General features: G+C 43.1%; 1 protein-coding gene across 19 annotated transcripts in view; it reads right to left on the bottom strand.

Moving 5' to 3' along the window:
• The window catches only part of LOC138758568 (cAMP-dependent protein kinase catalytic subunit alpha-like), a 361,343-nt gene that overhangs the window by 163,981 nt on the left and 173,852 nt on the right, over positions 1-23,510 (bottom strand). For 3 of the 19 annotated variants that reach the window (XM_069927674.1, XM_069927673.1, XM_069927681.1), the window contains exon 2: positions 17,352-17,591. The exons of 15 other annotated variants lie outside the window; for them this stretch is intronic. In XM_069927674.1, the coding sequence (XP_069783775.1) occupies positions 17,352-17,484 (133 nt within the window). In that variant the 5' untranslated portion in view covers positions 17,485-17,591. Of the gene's footprint in view, positions 1-17,351; positions 17,607-23,510 lie in introns of all 19 variants that reach the window. One more of the 19 variants, XM_069927675.1, reaches the window with a different exon arrangement.

Below are 23,510 nucleotides of genomic sequence, written 5' to 3'. Positions count from 1 at the left end.
AGGCCAGCCTCAGAAACAACAGCAGGCTTTTACGTGCTTATGCACATCGCAAAAGGCTCCAATGAGCATATTCTTTCAAACCTGATGTTAAGACAATTCTCAACTCTCCTCAGGATGGATACAAAAATCTTATGGCACAGGTGAAGTGCTGGGGAGTTTGACAGGTGTGTTGGGCAATATTTATTCTTCAAACAACAACTATCAACAATTGGTTATTACCACAATGCATGTTGGCTCCTATATTTAATACAATTCATCTGGTGTAAGGTTCTTTGGGAGGGCTTGAGGAATGAATGATTAGAAAGCCTGAACCACAACTTCAATTTGGGTTAATAGGAGATACTTTGGAGTTTAAATTCCTGAAAAAATCCATAAAGCAAGGAGAAATCTAAACATTTTAATGCACAGTTTTAGTATTTCCCGTAGGAACACTAATACAGTATTATATTAATAAATCATTTTAATCTCATTTCACAGAAATTGTGTCACCCCAGAATCTGATAACATTCGAGAGTCAGTCCTGCTCCCTCAATGCTAGGTGGGAGAATTACATGATGAACTGACCTTCACTGCCCCCCTCCTGTCAGGATTCTATCAAGCTACAGGGAAGCGTGCACAAAGACAAAACACCACTCTCTGAGGGCAACTATTTGAGACCCAGAAATTTGGAAGATTGGAGGAGTGGGAAATTTCCAAGTTCAATTGAAAGTGAACAAGAAAGCAGGTAAGGTTTCAAGAACCATGAAGATGACAGTGCACTCTTTTTGAGACGAAATGACTCAAAAACCAGCAGTGTCAGGAATTCACCAAGACAATGGCTTCTTAAACAAAACTGGTTTTATTTTCTTAATACATAGAGATCAATACTTAGCTTATTACTATTAACTTAACCCCCTTATAATTCTAAGCGCACTTGTATGTAATGCTTATGTGTTCAGGAAAGTTATTTTTCACTGTTCACTTCTCCAAGTTCACCAATATCAGGCAATCTTCCACACTGTGCACAGAATTGAACAGTTAGGTTCTGGTGCTTTAACTTAAGTTGTTTCTGCTCAGGAAGGTCTTTGTTGGTTTCATTTGTTCATTGAACATACAGACTGATCCTCTTCAATCAGCAACTTCCCCCTCTCAGGTTTCTCCAAAAGATAACTTCTTCTTCCAGCTTACCACAAGGAGATCTTCTTTTCCCCTATTTCAGGAGAAACACAATAACCAGTCACATCTTCTCCAATCGACTGCAGAGATTTAGAATAGGCTGAACTCGGAATTCAAAACTGTCTTGAAATGGGGTCTTTCAGCAGGTCTGCCAACATGCAACCATCTCTGTTGCAGGATACTCTTCTCAAACAATGGATGTTTTCTCTGTTTTCAAAACCACATGTCCTTCTTAAGACAACAAATTTTTACCAGAATAGCAGCAAAAGACCTCAGTTCTTGAGCCTGGACACTGTTCAAACATGCTGGTCCATCAACATCTACTTGTGAAACTCTCACAAGCACTTCCATTACGTCTGCAAAGCTAACCCTTGCATACCCTTGCGTAGATCTGGCATGGACAATGAGATGTTTGTTTATGAAATGTGACATGATAACTAAACCTTCAAATGTTACCCTTTTAAGATATCATAATTTTATTAACCTATTCCATAACAGTACACAGTGCCTGCAAACTGTGAAATTCATGACCCCCTTCACTGCTGAAAGAAAAATACACATTTGAAGCATAGTAAACTGGTCTGGAGAGATGAATCCTTGCAGGAAATACAAACCACTGCTCAAATTCTGGGCCTCCTCACCCTCCTCTGCAACTGGATACTTGACTTCATCAGAATACTGCAATCAGTACAAATTGGAAACAGCGTCAATACAGGCTCACCTCAAGGATGCGTGCTTAGCCCACTGCTCCACTCATTATACACCTATAACTGCATGGCCAGGCACCATTCCAATGCTATCTCCAAATTTGCCGATGACACCACAGTTGTTGGCAGAATTGGAAACAGCAAGAGGAAGCATACATAAGGGAGATATATCACCTCATTGAGTGGTGTCATGCCAACAATCGCGCTCAACGTTAGTAAAACCAAGATTATTGTGGACTTCAGGAGGAAGTTGGGGAGCATGACCCGGTCCTCATTGAGGGCTCAGTTGCAGAGAGGGTCAAGAACTTCAAATTCCTGGGTGTTAACATCTCTGAGGATCTGTCCTGAAGCCTCCATGTTGATGCAAACGCAAAGAAAACTCTCCAGCAGCTATACTTTATGGGGTGATTGAGAAGATTTGGTATGTCACCGATGACTCTCGTAAACTTCTACAGATGTACCGTGGAGAGCATTCTTGCTGGTTGCATCACTGTCTGGTATGGAGGCGCCAAATCTTAGGACATGAAAAAAAAAACTCCAGAGGGTTGTTAACTCAGCCTGTGATATCACAGGCACCAGCCTTCACTCCATCAAAGGTATCTACAAGAGGCGGTGTCTTAATAAAGCAGCTCCTATCTTCAAAGATCCCCCCACCTAGGCCATGCCCTCTTCACTCTGCTACCATCAGGAAAAAGTTACAGGAGCCTAAAGACGAGCACTCAGCAGCACAAGGACAGCTTCTTCCCCGCTGCCATCAGATTCCTGAATAATCGATGAACAAAAGACACTGCCTTACTTTTTGTGGACTATTTTGTTATTTTTATTTATTGTCGTAAAAGTGGCTTATACGTATGTTTGCACTATGATACTGCCGTAAAACACTGAATTTTGTGACTTGTTCATCATAATAAATTCTAATTCTGATTCTTAAAATGTTTAGATTTCCCCTTGCAAAGTTTAAAATTGAAACTGTAGTTTAGGCAGCTTTACTGCATGAGCATAATCTCCTTTTGGAACTCCAAGATTTCAGATTCATAAACATTCATCAATTGGGTAAGGATGTTGTGTTATATACCCCAGGCTAACATTATCAAAAACCGGCAGATGTCCCCAGTGTTTCCACTGAGTAGATCTGTGGGCTGCCCACTGTCCCCAGCTCTATTCATACTAGCTATTGAACCACTGGCGGAAACCATTCGCTGGGATCCAAACATAAAGGGGTTTAAGGTGGGCCAGATGGAACACAAATATTGATCTGTTTGCTGATGATGTATTAGTGTATTTGATGGAACCTGGTGGTTTGTTGGCCAAACTGAGGACCACACTGGAGGATTATGGGAAGTCCTCTGGGTATAAAGTTAATCTAGATAAAAGTGAAATTATGCCTTTGTCAATAGGAGATTATAGACCCTATCAAGGGGAAAGCAGATTCACATGGACACAGGAAGGTATTAAATACTGAGGGATAGAGTGAATGAAGATCTGTACAATATATATAAATTATCTCCCTTTGCTCCGGAAGATTGAGGAGAACCTGGCTAGATGGAAAACTCTGCCCATAATGCTGATAGGCAGAGTTAACTGTGTAAAAATGAAGGTGATGCTAAGACTACAATTCTTTTTCAAACGCTGCCTATTTCATTGCCCCAGTGCTCCTTTAAAATGTTCAATGTGGCAAAAACTTTTTGTGAAATGGTAATGTGTCTAGAGTTTAAGGGGTTTAAAACTGACATAAAAAAATACTACTGAGCGTCGCAGGTGAAGTTTGCTGCCTCATTTTTTGAGAGAGGGGTGGTCACCCTTCTTGGGCATAAATTGGGATACATGCAGTAGATAGCAGGAGAATTTATATACAAATGGGACACCAAATTAGTGTTGAAAAAAAAAATAACCCCCTAATAAAATGTGTGCCAGATGTGGCAAAGAATAAATCGATGTATTTGATTGAAGGTGGGGTTATCTCCTAAAACATCCTTGAACCAGAACAATTTAATACCCATGACTCTGGGCAATAAGATCCTGGACACCTGGTGCCAGAAGGGGATCAAGTGTATTGGGGATTGTTACTATCAAGGCCAGCTCATGTCATCTGAACAACTGAGGACTTTCTGAAATTAAGATCTTTCCTGAGGGATAAATTGGGACCAACAATGACCCTGCTTGACTGTAGTGACATGGAGACTCTAATTCGAAAGGGGATTGTATGTAAATTCATCTCAAGGATGTATTACATAATCCAAGTGAAAGCCTGAAGCTGGGCTTACATCAGTCAATGGAAAGATGGGAGTCAACTTGGGCATAACAATTGATGAACAATAGTGGGAAGATTAGTGTTTTAATAGCCTGACGGGAATTCTTAATGTCAGACTCATGCTGGTGCAATATAATTTCTTGCATCAGTTATACCTCACACTGATAAAATTACACAAGTCAAAGCCAGAAATCTCGGAAATATGCTTTAGGTGCAGTGTGGAGGTAGGACCCTTTGTCCACTCCACCTGGCTGTGTACAGGAGTGAGATCCTTCTGGGAAGACCTGGGGGGACATTCTGAAAAAAATTACAAAGTTGGATTTTCCACCAAATCTGAAGTTGTACTTTCTGGGGGACGTAGGGGAAGTACAGTTTAAACTGTCCAAGCACCAAATTCAGTTTGTGAAGGCTGCCTTGTCAGTAGCCAGGAATTGTATAGCGGTTAAGTGGAAGTCTGACTCCCAGCTAAATCTCACACAATGGAATACAGGGATGCATTCCCCTGGAGAAAAATCACCTCCAATTTACGGAAGAGATATGACACATTAATTGATATGTGGCAACCGTATCGGAGGAACATAGGTGCACAGATATAATTCGCACCCCTCTCCCTCCCCAAATAAGAGAAAAGAAACAATCCGTCCCAGCAGGTAATGGATCAAGAGTGTGAAATGGGGAAAGTCGCGCAGATGTCGTGAGTTTTTGTCCTCCAGCCTCAAGTAGGGGATAGTTATCTTTGTTGGTATGTAGGTGGTTTGTTTTATGTCTGTATTTTTATATTTTGGTATTTGTATAATTTAAGGGATGGGGAGAGGAGGGTGTAAGAGGGGGAAATAAGGACTCTGTAAATCATATTACATGGAAAGGGACTGTAATATTCAATTTATTGATCTTCATGAGTCTTTGGAAAATCAAACATAAAATACTCAAAAAAAGATTTCAGGTGGATTGTCAGATGACATCACATACAACCCTGAGATTCCTTTCCCTGCAGGCGCGGCAGAATCACTACTCACTGGTAGCGTAAAAAAACTGTACTCAACCTACACATGTAAACAAATGGAAAAATGTAAACAATGTGCAAAACGGAAAGAAAAAATCAACAAAGGGCACAAGTCAGAGACCTTAAACAAGTCTCCGATGGAGTTTGTCATTGAGGAGTCTGATGGCGGAGGAGTAACAGTTGTTCCTGAACCTGGGGGTGCGAGTCTTGTGGCCCCTGTACCTCTTTCCTAATGGCAACAATGAGAGCAGAGGCTGTGGATCCTTGATGATTGCTGCTGCTCTCCGGTGGTTCACAATGGTGGGCAGGGGCTTCCCTGTGATATCCTGGGCTGTGTCCACAATCTTCTGCAGGGCTTTATACTTGGGGTATTGGTGTCCATGATGCAGCCAGTGAGCATACTTTCCACCACACATCTATAGAAATTTGCCAGGGTTTTTGATGGCATTCCAAATCCCCCGCCATCTCCTGAAGAAGTCGAGGCTCTGACGTGCTTTCTTCTTGATGACATTCAAGTGTTTGGTCCAGGAAAGATCCTCCCAGAACTTATATTTGCTGACCCTTTTGGTGTGATATTAAATTTAGGGTCAGCTACTTGGAGTCTTGAGCAAACTCCAAACTGCTGGAACACGTGGGTCAGGCAGCACCTGTGGAGGGAGAGAGCTCGTCGACATTTCAGGTCGAGACCCTGTGTCTCCACCTGAAACCTCAGCTATCTCTTTCCCTCCACAGGTGCTGCCTGATCTGCTGATCAATTTCAACAGTTGATTCTTTTTTCTAAATTCCATAGTGTGTCTACAATAAAATCCCCATTATCCAGAATTCAAGCAACTGGCATAGAAATTGGGGAAAATAAATAGGAAAAAATAATGAGTTTGAAATTGGTGTCCCCTCCTAGCAGTTAATTCGACAGTCATGCAACACCCAATCTCAAGCAATCAGCAAATTCACTTATCCAGCATCTACCAATCCCCATAGGTGCCGGATTCCAGGGGTTTTACTGTATTTGACTCTTGAATTAGCTGAAAATAAATCTAAGGCTTCCAAGGAGCCTGTGGGCAAAAAACAAAATATGCCGCTAAAATAGTCTTATATGCGAGGAATTTAAAGACACAGCTTGACGATTAATCAAAAACTGACACTGCTGCAATCTGCCCGTTAATAGAAATGGGGTTTTAAAGTAATTTCAGTACAAGGAATGCTTTGCAACAGTGACTTTCTGCTTTAAGTTCTGGAATTTTTGGCAGCAAGTCAGGATCCGTATTTTGTATCTTTAATAGTCAGTGACCCGAGGCATTATTATCATATCCAGTTGAAATACACGAATAACTTCACATTCTCTATTCGTTACTAAAATCTGGTTTTTCATGAAGTACTCAGTGGCAATTTACTTTTTAGAGTTTTTGACATTAAAGCTTCACTCATCTTAAGTAATCGGATTGAATAGTAACAAAAAAATGTATCTCCTTTAAGCAATTCAGGATTTTCAAAATATTTTTAGAAACTGGTTTCAGATAAGGTTTGCTGAATGCTCCATGTTTTGGGGACAAAGTAGACATGATTTTGTTGGTCTTGTAGTGGATGTGAACGTTGATCAATGGAAAAAACCCCAGCATTTATTGCCTTTGGCAAATTTGGTTCTGGAAGATGGGAGTAAGAAGTATTCGTGAACTGCTGTGCTGTAGGTAGTGAAGATATGCTCACAATGTTGTTAGATAGCGAGTTCCAGGATTCTGATCCTGTCACAATGAACAAACAACCCAATGTTTTTCCAAGTCAACCTGGCAGTGACAGTTGTTCACATTTATCTGCTTCCCTCTTCCCTTATCCTTCTATGTGGAGATCATGCATTTGAGGTTCTGCTGCAGAAGCCTTTTTTAGTGGCTGCATAATAGTCACATTGAGCTAAAAATGGAAAGGCAGTGGCTAGGATATAGTTGGTTCATGATTATCATACAACTATAAAGTACAACTGGATGAAACAGTGTTCTTTGGTGCTCAGTGTAAAAATATGCAAACACATATACCCATATCTCTATCAACTAATCTTCTAGATATGTTGAATTTCCTGAGTGTTTACAGAGAAGAATTCGTCCAAGCAAAAGCAACTTTCATTCTTGATGTGCTTTGTAGGTAAAGTCAAGTTTATTGTCATCTGATTGTACAAGTGGAACCCGACAAAACAGTGTTCTCCAGTTCTCAGTGCAAAACGCACAGACACACACCCAGAGAAAGACAAACAATACATACGCTGGACAAGTATTCATACATACAAATTAATCAATATTGTTTCATGAATATGAGAGTCTCGAAGGGTGAGTGTGAGCCGTTCCTTTGGTGGTTCAACATTCTCACTGCCCGTGGGAAGAAGCTGTTCCTCAGCCTGGTGGTGCAGGCTCTGATATTCTTATATCTCTTCCCAGATGGGAGTAGCTGAAAGATACTATGTGCAGGGTGCAAGGGGTCCTCAATGATCTTGCACGCCTGCTTCAGACAACGACCCTAGTAGATCATGTCCAGTAATCCTCTCTGCCACTCTCATGGTTCAGTGGATTGAACTCTGATCCATTTCTCTGCAGCAACCATACCACACTTTGATGCAGCCGGCCAGGATGCTCTCAATAGAGTTCCTGTAGAAGGTTGACATAATGGTGGCCTGTATCTTTCCCGTTTTCAGTCTTCTTAAAAAGTGCAGTCGCTGTTGCTCCTTCCTGACAAGTGAGGGGATGTTGAGTGTCCACAATAGCTTACATTAAGTGAAATCCAAGGAACTTGGTGCTCTTAACTTTCTCTATTACAGAGCTGTAGTGGAGGACGATCATTCCAAGTCCTCCTGAAGTCCTCGATTATCTCCTTCCATCTTGTCCACGTTGAGATGCAGGTTGCTACTCTTGCACTGTATCACAAGATTCTCCACCTCTTCTCTGTAGAGCGACTCATTGTTGCTGCCTGATGAGGCCGACGACTATTGTGTCATCTACCAACTTGATGACACTGTTGAAGCTGGATCTGGCCATGCAGTCGTGGGTCAATAGCGTGAACTGGAGCAGGCTGAGCTCACAGCCCTGAGGTGCACCAGGGCTCAGGGTGGCAGAAAGGGTCTAGAAAGTCAAGAGATGAATGAATTGTTGAAAGATAGCTTGTCAATGATTGGTTCTTTTAACCACAATATTGAGGTGGTTGGTCTAGTTAATTGTTGGGGTCTTAATGACCTTCCAGGATTGTTGGTGGATAGAGATTTGTTAACAGTAATGTTGAGTATCAAAGTAAGATAGTTGCACTCATCTTGTTTAAAGATAGCTATTGTCTGTCATTGAATGGTGTAAATTTTACAGGTACATATCGGTCCATCTTGCTGCATATTAGCATGGTTCGATAAGTTGTTGCATTAAAGACATACAGAAGATAAGGAGATAAGGAGATAAGAAGATAGGGGTGATGTATTAGCATGGATAGAGGATTGGTTAACCAATAGAAAGCAGAGGGTTGGGATACAGGGGTGTTTTTTGGTTGACAGATAATGGTGAGCAGTGCACTGCAAGGGTTGGTGCTACGCCAGCAACTGTTCGTAATATACACTAATGAACTAGAAGAGAGGACAGAGTGCAGGGCATCAAAGCTTGCTGATGACACTAAATTGAGTGGAAAAGCAAATTGAGCAGAGGATATGGAGAGTTTGCAGAGAGGTATAGATAGGTTAATTGAATGGGTAAGGGTTTGGCAGATGGGGTACAATGTTGGTACAAAATAGAAGATTGGATTATTCTTTAAATGTTAAGTGATTGCAGCATGCTGCCATGCAGAAGGACTGGGGAGTGCTTGTGCATGAATCACAAAAGGTTGGTTTGCAGGTGCAGCAGGTATCAAGAAGGCAAATGGAGTGTTGGCCTTCATTGCTAAAGGGACTGAATTTAGGAGCAGGGAGGGGCTGCAACTGTTCAACTTCTGTTCAACTACCTTACCCTCATCAGACCACATTTGGAATATTCAGTAGCTGCATGGGACCCATACACAAATAAAAACCCTACTAGCATTGAACGAGTCCAGAGACAGGCAACCCGATTTGTCACACATACATATGGAAGAGAAGTGAGTATTATAAAGCTTTTGGATTCATTAAAGTGGAGCTCCCTCCAAGATGGATGTGAGGCACACCACCTGACCTGTTTTTACAAAATGCTAAACTCTACCCCGAACTCAAGCCTGCTATGAGTAGAGGAGGGCATACAACCCAATTTGTAGTGTCATCTTCCAAGACAGATGTGTACAGCAATTCATTCTTCCCCCGCACAATTAAAGCATGGAATAATCTTCACCCTATCATACTCACACAGCCTGACCCAGTTAAATTTAAGGCAGTTCTTCTTAAAACATCTCCTTAAGCCCACCCTCCCCACGTCAAGTTTAAATCCCATATGGAATATTTTGGAAGATCAAGAACCAAAAGCTGTACAAGGTACTGGTGAGGCTATATTTGGAGTACTGCGTGTAATTCTGGTCTCTTTATTCAAAGAAGGATGCACTGGCTTTGGAGGAGCAGAGGAGGTTCATTAGATTGATTCCAGAGCTGAGGAGGTTAGTGTCTATGAAGAGAGATTGAGTTGTCTGGGACTGTACTTGCTGGAATTTACAGAAACATATCAATTATGAAATGCATAGATAAGATAGAGGTAGATAAGATTTTTCCACTGGTGGGGGAGACTATAAATAGGGGATTCAGTGTAGTAGATTTAGGATGGAGATGAGAAGGAATTTCTTTTCCCAGAGGGTGATGAATCTATGGAATATACTGCCCATTGAAGCACTGGAGGTGACCTCAGTAAATATATTTAAGTCAAAGTTGGATAGATTTTTAGAGTAGGGGAATTATGGAATATGGGGAAATGCCAGGTAGGTGGAGATGAGCCTATCATCAGATCAGCTATGATCTTATTGAATGGCGGAGCAGGCTCGATGAGCTGGATGGCCAACTCCTGCTCCTATTTCTTATATTCTTATGGCCTGCCTCGTATGCATCCTTACCTCAGATGACGATGGAGAGCAATGCTCTGCTCAAACAGCTGAACGTGCAGTATGTGATCAATGTGCAAAAGCGGATTGAATCAAATGGACCTAGCCACCACATCGAAATAATTATCTAAAGTTTCCTTTGTTTCTCTGGGCTACACAAGTTATGAAGCAAAATGGGGAATTATGCTCAAGGATCGATATTCACGTTTAGTTAGCAACAAAGTTACATACAATTCCCCAAAATTGAGAATCCAGTTATGTTAAAAAATGAATGAAGTTTTGGATTTGGGAAAACGTGCCAGAGACTAAGCAGTCAAAAATGAATAATGAATCTTCGCAACGTGCTTATTAGACATTGGTTAGACAACATCAAAACAGTGACAGCCAACAGCTTTGTTTCATCAGAATGATGCCGGGATTCAAATACTTTACTTCTAATGAATGCCATTAAATAAAAGAAAAATATGATTTTTTAAAAACATTATACAGTTTGATTAAGAGGGAAAAATTACTTCCTTTGTTTGTGGAAATAATGATGGATGGATCATTAATTGTCACTAAGGAAGCGAGAAAAATAAGTCACGTTTATTTTGAAGAGCAAAAATTCAAAATCCAAACTAAATGCAAGTAAATGCTGGGGCGATTTAGGAGGACAGGCTGAATTCCGCAAAGAGAGAAAAAGGGTTAATGTTTCAGGTCGATGACCTTTCATCAGAACCATACGTGTACAGTGATCTTGGATCACAGAATGCTTTCGCACCCCCACCAGAGAAAATTGAAAAAAATACCCTGATCCTGATGGTGGATGTGAGCAAAAGTTTTTTTCTAAATTAAAAAGCACAGAGCATGGGTATGATCTGGATATTGCCACCTGTCAGCTTTGTGAAAACAGAGCCCATGTTAATGTGGGTTTTTAAAAAGAGGACAGTGTGAACAAGAAGACTGCAGATACTGTAAAACTGGAGTAACACACAAAGGGCTGAAGAAATTCAGTCATGGAAAGCACTAGAGTAAAACCTCTGTTATCCATGATTCAAGTAGAGCACAAAAAAAATAGGTTAAAAACTACGTAAGTTTAAAATTGCCACTCCTTGCTGTTAGTTTGCCAATCACGCAACACGCAATCTCAAGTAATTGGAAAATAATTTATCCATCACCTATCAATCCCCATAGGTGCCAGATACCAAGGGCTGTACTCTGGATAGTCAACGTTGACAAGGCGCAGGGGAAATGGGACTGGACGGATGGTTCATCGGACGTGATGGGTCGAGAGACTGCCTCCTATGCCATAAAAATACCACGCCTTGTCATTCAAGTGAACATATGAAAGTAGGGCAAAGAGTTTGCATTCTGAAATGATCTAGTTCAGGACTGCTTCAATTTGTCAGGAGTAGTAATCTGGATGTCAAGTTCAGCCCAACGCAAGTAAATGCACCACAGATGAAAAGCATACCACATTGTTCATATACAAGAACTCAATTTGTTGGTTTACCAAGTCTGTCATCTTGGGGCTAAAGTTTCTGCTATTTATAAGGCTTTAAAGAATACCATTTCTGTAACAAGTCAATTTTGTACAGTTATAATTTAATTACAGGTACATTTAATTTCTGTTGTTCACTTAATCTGTAAATACAATTGAACCATTTTAATCTGCATTAACTGCTATAAAGGAATATTAATCTCTGTTGGGTAATTGATAGATTTTCCATGCATACTTCAGTGAACAAGACACAAAGTTAGGAATTCTCTTATATATGAGCATATTGTTATGAGCCCAAAGGACTCAAAAAACCAGCAGTAACAGAAATTAACCAAGAAATGGTTACTTAAACAAAAATGTCTTTAATTTTCTTGAAACATAAGATCTTAACTTACTACTATTAACTTAACTCAATATAATTTAGCTCCCTTCTAATTCTAAGCACACATGTATGTAATGTGTATGTATTCAGGAAAGTTTTTATTTCACTGTCCAATCAATCATTATTTACTTCTCCAAGTTCACTGGGATCAGTCAATTGTCATACTGTGCACAGAATGTAACATTTATGATCTTCACCAGGCTCTGGTGCTTTAACTTAAATTGTTACCACAAAGGAAGGTCTTTGTTGGTTTCAGAGAGAAATATTCATTGTTCGTTGGACACACACACACACACACACACACACACACACACACACACACACACACACACACATACACACACACACACACACACACAATCAGCCACTTCAGTGTCATGCCGAAGAAACTTGCCCCCTCTTGGGTTTTCCAGAATGCTACGTTTCCAGGTTACCACAGAGTGTTCTTCTTTTTCCACTATTTCAGGAGAAACACATTAACCAGCCACTCCTTCTTGTAATTGACTACAAGGGTTGAGAATAGGCTGAACTCAGAACTCAAAACCCGTCTTCAAATGGGGCCTTATAGCAGGAGTGAAAAGCTTGTAGCCTTCAACACCAATTCCTGCTGTCTGTCTGTCTCTCCCTCTCTCTCTCTCTCTCTCCAAACCGTCATGTTTTTTTCCTTCTCTCTGTTTGGAAAACCACATGAGCCCTCTTAGAATAGCAACCTTCAACCAGCAACTTAAACTTCTGGCACCAGTTTTAATAGCACAAGATTTTCAATTCTTCAGCCTAGCCCCTGTGTAAAGGTGGTGACCCATTAACATCTCCTTGTAAAACTGTCACAAATGCTCTTCCATTGTCACTGCAAAGTCACTGTAGACTTGTAGGCTCCACTTTTGGCATAGCTCTTGCATTTTAAATGAGATGGCTTTTGTGAAATGTTAATGTCTGTGAATGAAGTGTACCTAAACTAAATCCCATACTCTATACCTTTTTAAGATATTTTTAATCATAATTTTATTAACCCAATCCATAACAATAAGAACAAGGCACATATAAAGGATCCAGATATTGGTTTGCAGGATATTTTTAGTCTGAAAATGAAAACTTTTATTGAGCAGTTTAAAGTGACAGGAAGCAGCTTGGACTGCAAAATTGAGCCCCTCACAAGGGGTAAATCTTTCTAATAGTCTTCATGTTGGATAGGGAAAAGGCAGGTAGTTGGAGATGATCTTATCATCAGATCAGCCATAATATCATTGAATAGCGGAGCAGGCTTGACGAGCCGGATGGGCTTTTCCTGCTCCTATTTCTAATGTTCTTATGAGCCCTACGTTTCATTAACATCCTTTCTACAAGGAAATGGACCCTCCTCCTCCTGGGTTATATGGGATTTACTCTTCTCTCAGACAGTTCCTTGGAACCAATGATAACTTCTTCCCAGTTTTGAGCTAACTCCTGAGGCCAACATGGAAACCGAAGACTTCTACAGTTGGACAGGTAGCACCAGTCAAGGCAGGCAAAGGTGGGTGACCTGTGGGCCATGCTCTCCTTTTGCAATTTGTGCAGAGCTTCTCTGTACCCCAATGCACAAATTGAGTTTCTTCATAAGATTCCATGTTCCTTCTCCACTTTTGGTGGTCATTGGCCAGATATGTGTAGAAATGTTGCTTTTTTTTCCCCACAAAGGGACTTTTGAGTATATTCTTGAACCCTTGCCTCACCCCTGTAGGAATCTTACAATGGCAAAGCATGAAATGGAATGTCTGCAGCTGAAGACCAATCAAAGACACGCAAAGAATTTGGCCTGTCCAATGAAGCCGAATTAGTGCCATTAGCATCTTAACACAGGTGATGTTGATCCAGGATAGAACACCATCTAGTCAATGAATTTGATAGGTTTTTGGGAGTTAAATTGGGGCAGGTTTTTTTTTAGCGTAGGTCACATACAAACACTTCATTTAGAATATTGGAGCTCTGCTCAAGCTGGACAGGGAGGCTCCTAGGGGCCTTTGCAAAAGCTTTGGGGAGTGCCCAAAGACTTCACGAATGGATTGCTGCTTTGAAAAGCAACAGATCCGAGGAGTAGTTCGGAGCCACAGGCTGTCTAGGAGTGCAGCTTGCTGTTCTAAGAGGGTCATGTGGTTTTTGCAAGCAGAGAGAGTTGAACAGCTTTTTCTCTGAGAGAGAGAGAGAGAGAGAAAGAGAGATCAGTTTTACAGTGTTACAGTCAGCAGCAGCAGTAGTTGGGACTGGAACAGGACAAGCTGGAAAGCTTGTGGAAAACCCCATTTGGAAGACTGGTTGTGAGTGTTTGGTCAAAGCCCTTGTGGTTCATGCAAGAGGAGGGGACTGGCTGCCTAATGTTTCACTTGAAATAAGTGAAACAAAAAGGAACTCTGTGGTGACCTGAAAGAAAGAGGTTATCATCTGGAGAACCCTGATGGGGAAAGTTTCTTCGGTAAGACACTGATTAAAAGGGATCAGTTTGTGTCCAGGAACAACAATTTTTTTCTCTGAAAACCGACAAGAACTTTCCTAAGCGGTAACCATTTACCTTTCAAGCACCTTCATAAATGTTAAATTCTGAGCACAGTATAAGAATTGCTTGCAACCAGCAAACCTGGAGGAATGAAAAGTGAGATTGGACTGTGAATCAAAGAACCTTTCTGAACTTACTTACACCTTACATATACGTGCGCTTAGAATTAGGAGGTTAAGTTAGGTTAGTTAAATTAATAGTGATAAGTTAAAGTGTGATTCTGTTTTCATGGTTAAAGATAATTAAAAGCAACTTTTGTTTAAGTAACCATTTGTCTTGGTGAATATCTATTGCTCCTGGGTTTTGGGGCCCTTGAAGTGCCTGCTGTAGGTAGTCAGTGTTGCTCAGTAGATCATGAATTTTGTGCTAGGAGTGAGACCATAAGATGTATGAATAGAATTAGGCAACTTGGCCCATCGTGTCTGCTCTGCCATTTAAATCATGGATGATGTTTATTTCCTCTCAACCATTCTCCTGCCTTTCCCCCTAACCTTTGATACCCTTACTAATCATGAATCTATCAACCTACATATTAAATATATCCACTGACTTGGGCTTCATAGCCATCTTAGGCAACAAAGTCAGAATCAAAATGTAATGTCATGAACGTCACGAAATTTGTTGTTTTGCGGCAGCATTTCAGGTGCAAATATTGCTATAAATTACCTTTTTTAAAATAAATAAATTAGTGTAAAAGGAAGAGAGAATGAGGTAGTGATTGTGGTTCATGGCCAAGAGGGAGACGTTGCTTTTGTGCCGTTGAATGTTTATCTACAGGCACTCATACCTTTTTCCCAATGGTAGCAGAGTGAAGAGGGCCTGGCCTGGTTGGTGGGGGTCCTTGAGGATAGAGGCTGGTTTGTTAAGACACCGCCTCTTGTAGATGTCCTCATTGGACTGCTCCCCAAGATGAGTTCACAACTCTGTAGTATTGGCACCTCCATATCAGATATTAATGCAACTGGTCAGAATGCTCTCCGTGGTACACCCATCGAAATTTGCAAGAGTTTTTGGTGACATACCAAATTTCCTCAAATTCCTCACAAAGTATAGACACTGGTGAGTCTTCATAATTGCACCAACATGGAGGCCTCAGGGCAGATCTTCAGAGATGCTGACACCCAGGAATTTGAAGTCCATCTTCAGACACCCTTTACCTCAATCAATTAAGGCTCTGCTGGTACATCAATGACTGTGCTTCCATGATGTGAAAATTGGTCCACAATTTCTGGTGTCACTGTGAGCCTTGTGGGGGATGTTGTTTTACAGCAGGGTCAAATTAATAGAAGACATTTGACTTGTAGATCCGGAGGAGTCATCTCTGCTTCAGCATGCAAATCAACAATAAGCTTGGAGCTTTGCCCCTCTCCGAGCACATTACCATGAGCATAGTCTGCTTGCTGCAGCTTGACTACTAGGATATCTCCTCCTTCCAAAATATGGACAATCAAATTGCAGAATCATGCAGTCTCAATTTCTACGAGTTGCCAATAGAATTGAATATGGTCTTGATGTCAGCCATTGGTACATGAAGATTGTATATTGTGCCAACTTCCAAATGGCAGTTCTGAACAGGAGCACCAGCCATTTGCTTTGAGGCATATTATGATGTTCAATTTGGTTCTATCCTCACCCTGCCATGTACATTTGGTACCCTACTAACCTATTTATCAATGTGTACAGGTAAGAAGGAACATGAAAATCCTCCTCCTCCGACATCACCAGCTGCTATTGGAAATTCAGTGCCAGTAATGAGGACCTAGGACAACAAGGTGTATTTGATGAAGATATGGGCTCCGAACCTCTTTGCATCGGAATGGCAGTAATGGATGTACAGCCAACTGTACCGTAAGGTGGAAGGTGTTAAAGAAGCATGCTATTTGTCTTTGGGTTATCTTGACTTCCAACTGGGACTGGGGTAGCTTCAGGATCCTTTCCTTAACATGTCTAGCCTTCTTCTTTAAGTAGACATCCTATAAATACAAAGGTAATTCTGCCCACTGGTTATGCACATAAAACTTCCCTTAAATTCGCTATTTCTTTTGTTAAGTGGGGGGAGGGGGAGAATATAAATAATTTCTGAATAACTTTGCATTCTGAACTGGAATATCTTAAGTTTATTTATGTCGTAAATGCACACCAGGTACGATGAACCTATTAATGAGTCAGAAAGGGCTGATGCCATGAAAATAACCAAGCAACCATCTAAGTATCTCTGGTTCTAATTCTTTCTCCTCTTTTAAAGAAACATCTGCAATCCTCTTTGATCACTCACCACCAGATTCAAAGACAGTGTCTTCCCCACTGTTTACAGACTCCTGAATGAATCCTAAATATTAAAATTATGTTGTCTTTGCTCCAACATAAATGTAGCTCTGCTGTTTTGTACATACTTGTACATACTATGCATGAAATGTCTCCTGGTCTGCTCATAAAATGATCTCAATCTTTGCTACTTCAAGGTGTGATGATGAACTTAACCTTTGACCTTTTTGATTTCCTAGAACACTACTTGTTTAACACTAACTATGAAATGTCTTGTGACTTTTTTTTACTACATTTATCTAGATATCTGATGTAAACTAATTGTTTACATTTCTGAAGAAGCAACAAATACCAACTGCTACTTTCTATACTCAGACTCTCAGGATCCATTCTCAGTAAGAACTGGCACGATTATTGGATCATTTCAAACAAGAGTTTCATATAAAAATCCTGTGAAATTTCATACAGCTCTGCAAAATGCAGCAGTTCCAGTACTCCAAATTAAATGAACTTTATCCATTGTACATGATGATTCACATCTTATTGAGAAACAGTCTAAGATTACTCTCACCTTTGACTTGGGCCTTGCTCCAGATTGTTTGGAGATGTCGTTTGATAAAAAGGAAGAAGAACTTATTCCTCAGCAGGTTTCCACCCCAGGGCAAAAAAGCAACATGACACACAGTGGCACCGGTAAATAACATGTCTGCAGCTCTTCACCGTGAATCAGAGTGGCACTGGTAACACTACTGTAGATCTTCACCATGAATCACGGTGGCACCGGTAAATAACATGTCTGCAGCTCTTCAACCTGTAGATTGATAAACTACATAATATCATTGGGTTTGTTTGTCAATCCGACAGAAATTGGAAGACCAATGCATTCTGCATTTTTGTAATATTTTCAGGTAAACCTATCACCAATGACTATCTCTGAGTGATCCCTTGATTTACAAGGCAGCATCTTGCCCAGATCGACAGATGGACAAGTAATTCTGTTAAATAGTGTTGTTAGATAACAGTCAGCAAACACCCACTGTACACCAATGGATTAATTTCTAAATTACTTTCTATGTTGCACCATAAATAATAGGCCTGGGGACAATGATAACAATCTTTTAAAATTTAAATTAAATTTAGACATACAGCATGGTAACAGGTCCTTCCAGCCTTGGAGCCCGTGCCAATTACCCTACAACCCCTGTATGTTTTGAATGGTTGGAGGAAAACCAGAGTACCTGGAAGAAACTTACTCTGTCATGGGGAGAACTTATAGACAGTGCTGGATTTGAACCAGAGTTGCTGGCGCTGTAATAGTGTGATGTTAACCGCTACACTAACTGCCCTGCCCCATGTAGCTCACACTACACCCACAGTGAATCTCCTGTAAATCCTATAAATTTTCTTGTAAAATAGGGATGTCGGAGGAGGAGGATTTTCATGTTCCTTCTTACCTGTTCACATTGATAAATAGGTTAGTAGGGTACCAAATGTACATGGCAGGGAGGCGATAGAACCAAATTAAACACCATAATACATCTCAAAACAAATGGCTGGTGCTCCTGTTCAGAACTGCCATTTGGAAGTTGGCACAATATACAATGGCTGACATCAACAACATATTCAATTCTATTGGCAACTCTCAGAAATTGAGAGTGCAAGTTTCTCTTTGGCTTGGCTTCGCGGACGAAGATTTATGGAGGGGTAAATGTCCACGTCAGCTGCAGGCTCGTTTGTGGCTGACAAGTCCAATGCGGGACAGGCAGACACGGTTACAACTGTTGCAAGGGAAAATTGGTGGGTTGGGGTTGGGTGTTGGGTTTTTCCTCCTTTGTCTTTTGTCAGTGAGGTGGTCTCTGCGGTCTTCTTCAAAGGAGGTTGCTGCCCGCCGAACTCTGAGGCGCCAAGATGCACGGTTTGAGGCAAGATCAGCCCACTGGCGGTGGTCAATGTGGCAGGCACCAAGAGATTTCTTTAGGCAGTCCTTGTAGCTCTTCTTTGGTGCACCTCTGTCTCGGTGGCCAGTGGAGAGCTCGCCACATAACACGATCTTGGGAAGGTGATGGTCCTCCATTCTGGAGATGTGACCTACCCAGCGCAGTTGGATCTTCAGCAGCGTGGATTCGATGCTGTCGGCCTCTGCCATCTCAAGTACTTCGATGTTGGAGATGAAGTCGCTCCAATGAATGTTGAGGATGGAACGGAGACAACGCTGGTGGAAGCGTTCTAGGAGCCATAGGTGATGCCGGTAGAGAACCCATGATTCGGAGCCGAACAGGAGTGTGGGTATGACAACGGCTCTGTATACACTAATCTTTGTGAGGTTTTTCAGTTGGTTGTTTTTCCAGACTCTTTTGTGTAGTCTTCCAAAGGCGCTATTTGCCTTGGCGAGTCTGTTGTCTATCTCGTTGTCGATCCTTGCATCCGATGAAATGGTGCAGCCGAGATAGGTAAACTGGTTGACCGTTTTGAGTTTTGTGTGCCCGATGGAGATGTGGGGGGGGGGGGGGCTGGTAGTCATGGTGGGGAGCTGGCTGATGGAGGACCTCAGTTTTCTTCAGGCTGACTTCCAGGCCAAACATTTTGGCAGTTTCCGCAAAACAGGACGTCAAGCGCTGAAGAGCTGGCTCTGAATGGGCAACTAAAGCGGCATCGTCTGCAAAGAGTAGTTCACCGACAAGTTGCTCTTGTGTCTTGGTGTGAGCTTGCAGGCGCCTCAGATTGAAGAGACTGCCATCCGTGCGGTACTGGATGCAAACAGCGTCTTCATTGTTGACGTCTTTCATGGCTTGCTTCAGCATCATGCTGAAGAAGATTCAGAAGAGGATTGGTGCGAGAACGCAACTTTGCTTCACGCCATTGTTAATGGAGAAGGGTTCAGAGAGATCTGACCCGACCTTGTTGGTTTTCGTGCAGTTGGATAACCATGTTGAAGAACTTTGGGGGGCATCCGATGTGCTCTAGTATTTGCCAAAGCCCTTTCCTGCTCACGGTGTCGAAGGCTTTGGTGAGGTCAACAAAGGTGATGTAGAGTCCTTTGTTTTGTTCTCTGCGCTTTTCTTGGAGCTGTCTGAGGGCAAAGACCATGTCAGTAGTTCCTCTGTTTGCGCGAAAGCTGCACTGTGATTCTGGGAGAACATTTTCGGTGACACAAGGTATTATTCTATTTAGGAGAATCCTAGCAAAGATTTTGCCTGCAATGGAGAGCAGCGTGATTCCCCTGTAGTTTGAGCAGTCTGATTTCTCGCCTTTGTTTGTGTACAGGGTGATGATGATGGCATCACGAAGGTCCTGAGGCAGCTTTCCTTGGTCCCAGCAGAGCTTGAAGAACTCATGCAGTTTGGCATGCAGAGTTTTGCCGCCAGCCTTCCAGACTTCTGGGGGGATTCCATCCATACCTGCTGCTTTGCCACTTTTCAGTTGTTCAATTATATGTCTCTTCCCAGGTGAGGACCTCATCCAGCTCTAGCCTTAAGGGCGGTTGAGGGAGCTGGAGCAGGGCGGATTCTTGGACTGAGCGGTTGGCACTGAAAAGAGATTGAAAGTGTTCTGACCATCGGTTGAGGATGGAGATCTTGTCGCTGAGGAGGACTTTGGTGTCTGAGCTGCGCAGTGGGCTTTGGACGGGGTGAGGGGCCGTACACAGCCTTTAGAGCCTTGTAAAAACCCCTGAAGTCGCCAATGGCCGCGCTGAGCTGGGTTTGTTTGGCGAGGCTAGTCCACCACTCATTTTGGATCTCCCGGAGTTTGCGCTGAAGATGGCTGCATGCGCGACGGAAGGCTCATTTCTTCTCTGGCCAGGACGGCTTCGTAAGGTGAGCCTGGTGGGCAGATCGCTTCTTTGCCAGCAGCTCCTGGATTTCCTGGTTGTTTTCGTCGAACCAGTCCTTGTTTTTCCTTGAGGAGAAGCCCAGTATCTCTTCAGTGGATTGCAGTATGGCAATCTTCAGCTGAGCCCAGAGGGTTTCAGGGGACGAGTCCGTGAGGCGGATTGCATCCTCGAGCTTTGCTTTGAGGTTTGCCAGGAAGTTTCCTCTCACTTCGTCTGACTGCAAGTTTCCAACATTGAACCTCTTTCTGGGGCCTTTACTGTTCCTGGACTTTGACTTGAAGTGAAGGTTGAGCTTACAGCGAACCAGCCGGTGGTCAGTGTGGCATTCCGCGCTGGGCATGACCCTGGTGTGGAGCACATCTCATTTGTCTCTTTCTCGCACCAGGACGTAGTCCAGGAGGTGCCAGTGTTTGGATCGGAGATGCATCCAGGCTGTCCCTCCGCTGAAAAAGGGCGTTTGTAATGACAAGCCGCTGTTCTGCGCAGAGCTCCAACAGGAGGCGCTCGTTGTCATTGCACTTGCCGACACCATGCTTGCCCAGGATTCCTGGCCAGATTTCTGAGTCTTTGCCGACGCAAGTGTTGAAGTCGCCAAGGATGCCAACCTCGTCAGCTGTAGGGGTGCGTTGAATGAGGTTGCGCAGATCAGTGTAGAACTTGTCCTTTTCTGCTGGTTTCACCTGGAGGGTTGGAGCATAGACACTGATGAGGGTGATGCGACACTTGTTTTGAAGGGGGAGTCGCATGGACATGATCCGGTCCGAGTGGCCTGTCGGGAGGTTTTCGAGTTTGGAGGCAATGGAGTTCTTGACCATGAAGCCTACACCAGATAGGCATCGTTCATCCATAGGCTTGTCAGACAAGTAGAGTGTATAGCCCGCGCCGCGTTCTTGGAGGCTGCGTACATCTGCAAGGCGGACTTCACTGAGAGCGGCTATGTCGATGTCAAGTCTGAGGAGTTCATGTGCGATGAGGGCAGACCGACGTTCAGGTCGGTGGCTGTCAGCCTTGTCTAGCATGGTTCTGATGTTCCAGCATGCTAGCTTGAGTTTGTGAGCATCTTTTGAGGGGGAGGACGTGGACATGTCCTCGGGCCTGCGCAAAGGAGCTTTTAGGTGGAGTGCAGTGTGCGCAGTACTGGCCCCACCCTTTACACCCATGGTTCGTGTGCCATGGCCAAGCAAACTGGGACGTGGCAGCGAGGTCCTTGGGTCGTAGGTTTTATAATTGAGTGGCCTTCTCCTATGCAGGTTTCTTACCCGGGCTGGAGGGGCCTGCCTCCCCTTCTAGGTCGGACCATACCTGGTCACAAATCACCTGTGGTCATGGCCAAGGTAAGTTTAATTGGGTTCTCTAACTACCTCTGAGGTAGGTCAGGGTCCCGGTTGGATTCTGACGGGGTTGACTGAGTCACACCCTTTCTTACTGCTGTGTAACTGGGGTGTAACTGGAAGGCAGCGGCGGCCCCGGCCCGGGTCTGGGCGGAAGGTAGGCGGCGGCAGCCCCGGCCCCAGAGAAGATAGGCGGCGGCGGCCCCAATCCGGGCAAAAGCGAGGGGGAGGCGGCGGCCCCGGCCTCGGTAGTGAGGTAGGCAGAGGCCCCAGTCCGGGCAGAAGCGAGGGGGAGGCGGTGGCCCTGGCCTCGGCAGAGCGAAGCAAGCAGAGGCCCCGGTCCAGGCAGAAAGAAGGAGGAGGCGGCGGCCCCAGTCCGGGCAGAGGGTAGGTGGCGGCGGCCCCGACCCCAGTCCGAGCAGAAAATAATTAAATTAAACCCTTTAAATAATATTCTGAGATTTAGTTATACGCAGCCCAAGGTCCTGTTGTTCCCACAGCCGGAGGACCTGCATGTGGTTCCACCCTAAATATTCAGGCATATTTTGATAAGTGGCACGCAATTGTCAAGCAACAACTATCTCTAACCAAGTGTAACCACCCATCCTTCATATTCAAAAACATTACCCTTGCCAAGCCTCTCACCATCAACAATCTTGCATCATCATTGACTAAAATCTCAACTCGATCAACCACAAATCCCTAGGCAGCAAGAGAGGTAAGACTCAACTCCAGCATATGGATGGCTCATCAAAAGGAATGGTTGCAACGTGCATGGTGGGCAGCAGTCATTCTACTACTTACCTTGGCTGTAGTGACAGGACAGACAATGCCCGCAACTTCTATAACCAAGGACGACAAAGACAATGGGCATATAGAACTGTAAAAGTACACAGAACTTAGCCAGTCTCATAGCAGTCATAGAAGGTAAAGATATACTGGTACTCCCCAACTTCTGACCTCTGTGACTTACTTCCATCTGCAGATTTTAGAGGCCAGTAGAGTCTGCAGGGTGCTCAGGGTCCGCAGCAACAGAGAGAATGGAAGGATTTGGAGAAAAGAGAATGGAAGGAGATCCATCGTTTTATTCTTCAGCATCACAGGTAGAACAACTCCATTCCGAGATACAACTGGTCATCCTGAATGGAACACGGATGTATGTCGGGGAGTACATGTATTACCTATAGTCCTGATCCCTTCTTCAAGGTATAAGCAAAGAACGAGAAAGTGTCAGAATAAAGACTGAAAATATGCTAGTTGGAAGTGATAAGAGGAAAGGTGAGAATTGATTTTGGGTCTGTGAAAGGAGGCAGAGGGAAAAGGAAAGAGAGAGAGAGAGAGAGAGAGAGAGAGAATGAGAGAGAAAGAGAGAGAGAGAGAGAGAGAGAGAGAGAGAGAGAGAGAGAGAGAGAGAGAGAGAGAGAGTGAGCCAGCTGGGGTAAAGGCAACAGGGTGGGTAAAAGTCGGGGTGGGGTTAGGGGGCCTTGAGATGAAACCGGAGAAGTTGATGTTAATTTCATCGGGTTGGAGGGTGCCCAAATGGAAGATGAGATGTTTTTCCTCCAAT

This window comes from Narcine bancroftii, chromosome 3, assembly GCF_036971445.1.
Source record: "Narcine bancroftii isolate sNarBan1 chromosome 3, sNarBan1.hap1, whole genome shotgun sequence".
Taxonomy (NCBI): Eukaryota; Metazoa; Chordata; class Chondrichthyes; order Torpediniformes; family Narcinidae; genus Narcine; species Narcine bancroftii.
The sequence above is the reverse complement of the archived record's forward strand: the minus strand, read 5'-3'. Positions and strand labels throughout refer to the sequence as shown.